General features: G+C 61.3%; 2 protein-coding genes across 2 annotated transcripts in view; one reads left to right on the forward strand and one right to left on the reverse strand.

The window, feature by feature from the left end:
• VDBG_00132 (conserved hypothetical protein) overlaps window positions 1-1,909 on the reverse strand; it is a gene marked incomplete at both ends in the record, with an annotated part of 2,906 nt that extends 997 nt beyond the window's left edge. Inside the window, 3 exons of the mRNA XM_003008405.1 lie at window positions 20-518; window positions 607-1,761; window positions 1,838-1,909. Coding sequence (XP_003008451.1) covers window positions 20-518; window positions 607-1,761; window positions 1,838-1,909 — 1,726 coding nt within the window. The remainder of the gene's footprint in view (window positions 1-19; window positions 519-606; window positions 1,762-1,837) is intronic.
• A 1,724-nt stretch (window positions 1,910-3,633) lies between these two features.
• Window positions 3,634-3,993, forward strand: part of VDBG_00133 (glycolipid 2-alpha-mannosyltransferase) — a gene marked incomplete at both ends in the record, with an annotated part of 1,133 nt that continues 773 nt past the window's right edge. Inside the window, 2 exons of the mRNA XM_003008406.1 lie at window positions 3,634-3,775; window positions 3,856-3,985. Coding sequence (XP_003008452.1) covers window positions 3,634-3,775; window positions 3,856-3,985 — 272 coding nt within the window. The remainder of the gene's footprint in view (window positions 3,776-3,855; window positions 3,986-3,993) is intronic.

Here is a 3,993-nt window from a genome sequence, read left to right on the forward strand (position 1 = left end):
AAAGGCGCTGGGCGTCGACGCGTGAGGAGAAAGCCTCCTGCGCGAGCCCTGTCAGCAGGTAGCGGTCGTGCCAGTCGGGCTTGGCGGCATCGATCCTGGCAAACAGGTTTCCGCGCAAAGGCATCGGCGACGAAGCCATCCGACATGAAGTACAGCGACTCCAGCGCGTCAATGTTGGACCACAAGTCGCAGGATGCGAAGAGGACCTGTTTCAGCGCCTCGGATGTCGCGTGATGCTTGCTCTGGATCCAGGAGCCGAACGCCGAGCCGAAGAGCTCGTTAAAGGGCGCAAAGTCAGACCCCTCAGGGCAGACGGCGTCAAAGGTCAACAGGGGCTCCGGCCTGTTCCACTGGGCGCGGGTCGATTCGTATTTGCCCAGATGCTTCAGCACGACGATGCTCTTGCCGGCCGTGAAGATCTTGGCGGCGCTGGGTTCTAGAAAGTTGGGCACATGCAGCTTGCCGTCGGATGTGCGCCTCAGCTTGAACTGCTCCTGCCAGATTTGGTTCAGGGGTACCTGGGAGACCGAGTCGGCGACGAAGAAGATCTTGTCGGCCGGCAGCAGCTCGCCCTCGTGCATCCAGAGCCGGATGGGGCGCAGGTACATCTGGAAGCACTCGAAGAACATGCGGCCCAGAAACTCGTACGTGCCATTCTTGCCAGCGGGCCTGCGCGGCGCCGACGTGCTGGTAGAGCAGCTCGAGGTATCGAAAGGCGCCAGCCTGGGGCCCCTCCTCGAGCTGGCGCACAATGTCGGACAGCGCATTGAGGGGCTCGAGGTGCGGACCGAGTTCGCGCTGCAGGGCGATGGAACTCACGACGGTGTCTCGCGGCGGGGCGATCAGGCGGTGCTGGATCCGTGATAGTTCCTTGTCAAACGACTGCAGGCTCGTCATGACATTGGCGTGAAAGACCTGCAACAGCGGCATCGTCTGCCTCCGGCTCGCAAAGGACCGCAGCACGGCGAGGCGGCGGCCCGCTTCGGCGAACCAGCCGACGAGTGCCTTGCACGTCTCCCACGCCATGCTGGCCACCTGGTACGCGGGGTCCGGCTGGCCGTGCTTCTGAAACAACGACGTCTCCAGTCCCTGGAGCATGAACAGTGCCTCTCTGATCATGTGAAACTCGGACACGGCCATCTTGCGCGACGGCCCTGCCGAGGGTTGCTGGTGCCCGTCTGGCAGGCGCCACGACTGGCTCTGCTGCACCGCCTGCAAGGCAGCATCGTGCCGCGTCTCGACCTGAAAATCCTCGGGCCGCCGTACAGCGAGTGCGTCAGAGGCCGCAACGGACGTGTCGTCCGAGTCGTGGCCCGCGCCGGACGTGTCGTCCTGATAGTCCTCATCGTCGGAGCTGTCGCGAAAGTCTACGGACCGCCACAGATCCGGCTCGCGATGCCACCCGTCCTCCCTGGCAATGTCCTCCCACGTGAGCGGTGGGCCGGCCCCTTCTTTCGGCCGGTGCAGGAGGGCGAGGTCTTGGAGGTCCGTCTTCTGCGCAGGCTGGTCGGCGATCTCGAGGAGAAAGTGGAGGATGTCGGGGGCCCATTTGGTGCGGAGCGGGGCGAAGGCGTCGAGACTCTGGCGGAGGGCCCGGGCGAGGCCGTCGCGTGGTGGACGCTGAAGCGCTCCTCGAGGCCGGCGAGGCGGTTCTCGACGTCGAACTGGTTCGTGCGGAGAAAGTTGTGGTACCGCAGGGTGCGGATGGAGGCTTCGCGGCAGCGGTTGAAGCGATGGGGAGCGTTCTGTTTTCGGCAGGGGCTGGGTCAGTGCTCGTGGCTCTCTCTCGGCGCACGGAGAGGGGGGGGGGCAGGTGGGTGGGTGGGCGGTTGCACACCTTGCTCGACGTGGAGGTGACGAGCTCGACGAGCTCCTCGGTCAGGGCGCCGAGCTGGGCGGCGTGGGCCATGGTGCGCTCATCGATCGGGTGTCGGGGGCGGCTCGAGGTTGTCGACGGCGGCGGGGTCTAGCAGATGTGATGGGAGCTGGTGAGGTGCGACGCGGTGAACGGTGAAAGCGTCGACGGGTTGACGCGACGAGGTGGGGTTGTTCGACCCGGCAGGTGGGGGTCGTCTTTGGGGGTTCTTGGCGAATGACATGTGCTGGAGAGTGGTCCTAGCTTTGACAGCTTTCAAGGGCCAAGCTTTCGGGGGCCGGGGTCAACTGGCTTTGTCTGTTCTGGTACGACGGCTTTGTCCTTTGGGTTGATGGTCAGCCGAGACGGTCTGATTGAAACGGGGAACCTAGGGAGTGGGTACAAGACCTCAAGGCGCTCATCATCTCGGTAGGCATCAGTGATAGCGGACTTGAAGCCCTGTAGGAGCTGGCTAGAGAGGAAACAAGCAGCGTGGTATATATGCTTAGCAGCATGGTATATGTGCTCAACGGGTCCCTGACTGGACAGAAGCTTTGCTCGTCAAGCCAGAGCCAAGACGGAAATTCCAGACAGCGAGGAGAAAACCTTGTCTGATTGACTAGGTGCATAGTATCGTCGTGGTTATGCTAAGGCTCATCGTCCGAGGTCCGGACGGGCAACAAGTCTCTCGGCCCGTGTACGATGCCAACCGATGAGAGAGAGGCGGCAGGCCAAATGTGACAGCCCTTCTGCGCATGTATTTATCATGCGCCATCCACGCAGTTGCCTAACACCTCCTAGCTTTAGTTGTGCTATTCAGAACGGGCCGGCCTACAGTGGAGACCCGAGACTGTACATGTCCACCTTATCGATCCTTCGAGGGGACTAGTCCTTATGCCTGCACCCAGCATCAACCACAGCCTTGCATCGTGAAGGCCAGTACGGGTTCATGTCAATCAGTGGCATGCGACCTCAAAACCCGCAGCGTGTTGCTGGGCGTGCCCGCTGTGAACAGGCTCGGTCCAGCCATTCGAGAAGGTGACCGAAGGAGTCATGCGTCCATATTTTTTCTGCTCAGGTCATTGCGCATATGATAATCCATATATTTTCTGATCTGGCTATTGCGCGCAAATAATCCATATATTTTCTGATCTGGCTATTGCGCGTATGATGATCCATATCGTGGGCTCATTGCATGACTGAATGTAGGTAGGATCCAAGACGAGGAACCTCGTTCAGGGTCCTTATCATGCCGTCAACCTAAAACGGTAGCGCGCGCAGGGGGGGAGAAACGGGGCCCAGACGGCCGGCAGCGCAGATAACGTGGCCAACCCCCTGGCTTGCGAGCCTCATCCATTGGCCGTTACGGCGCAGAAACCCCCCACCCACGAGGCCCCGATCCACCGTGACGTGCCCATTTTGGCTGCACGGCCCTGGACCGCGTCCAAGTAATTCCACCTCGAAGCAACACCATCATCTCCTTTCTTGTACATGAATTTGCAGACCGACTTGTCCCCTCCACCGCCCTCCCCCCTCCCTTGACGACGACCTGTCGCGACCCGCCACGACGACAAATTGACACTGCATCCGACGAAAGCCGCATCAATGGCCGCCTGAGCGACGACGAACCTCCGGCGCCACGAATACCCCCCCTTGGCTCGCCGTTCGCCTGCCACCAACTGGCGCAACAGTGTGCGCAAATCCTGCCAAGAGAGATAGAGAAACAGCAAAGAAGGAGAAAAAAGAAAAAAAAAAAAAAGAGACACGTGCCGCCCATCATGGCCATGGCACGGCCCATACGGGCTCTGGTCGTCGTGTCCGTCATGCTGTGGTGCTTCTTCATCTACCTCATATTGGGACCCCAAAGGGAAATCCACCTCCCAGAGCGCTACAGTCATGAGCGCGACCCCAACCTAGACCGTGAGCGCGAGCCTGCCATGGCGACCCCATCCCACGACGACCCCGCGCGGCGGCAGCGGACTCCCCCCCCCCTCCTGCAGTGACCGGCGAACCCGAGGGCACCCTGACCTATGCCTCGGAAGCCTACGCCCCTGGCGTCGAGAACTCGGCACGCATCAACGCGACACTGCTGGCCCTGGTCAGGAACGAGGAGCTTGTCGGCATGCTGTCGTCGATGC

This window comes from Verticillium alfalfae, genomic scaffold (genome assembly GCF_000150825.1).
Source record: "Verticillium alfalfae VaMs.102 supercont1.1 genomic scaffold, whole genome shotgun sequence".
Lineage (NCBI taxonomy): Eukaryota > Fungi > Ascomycota > Sordariomycetes > Glomerellales > Plectosphaerellaceae > Verticillium > Verticillium alfalfae.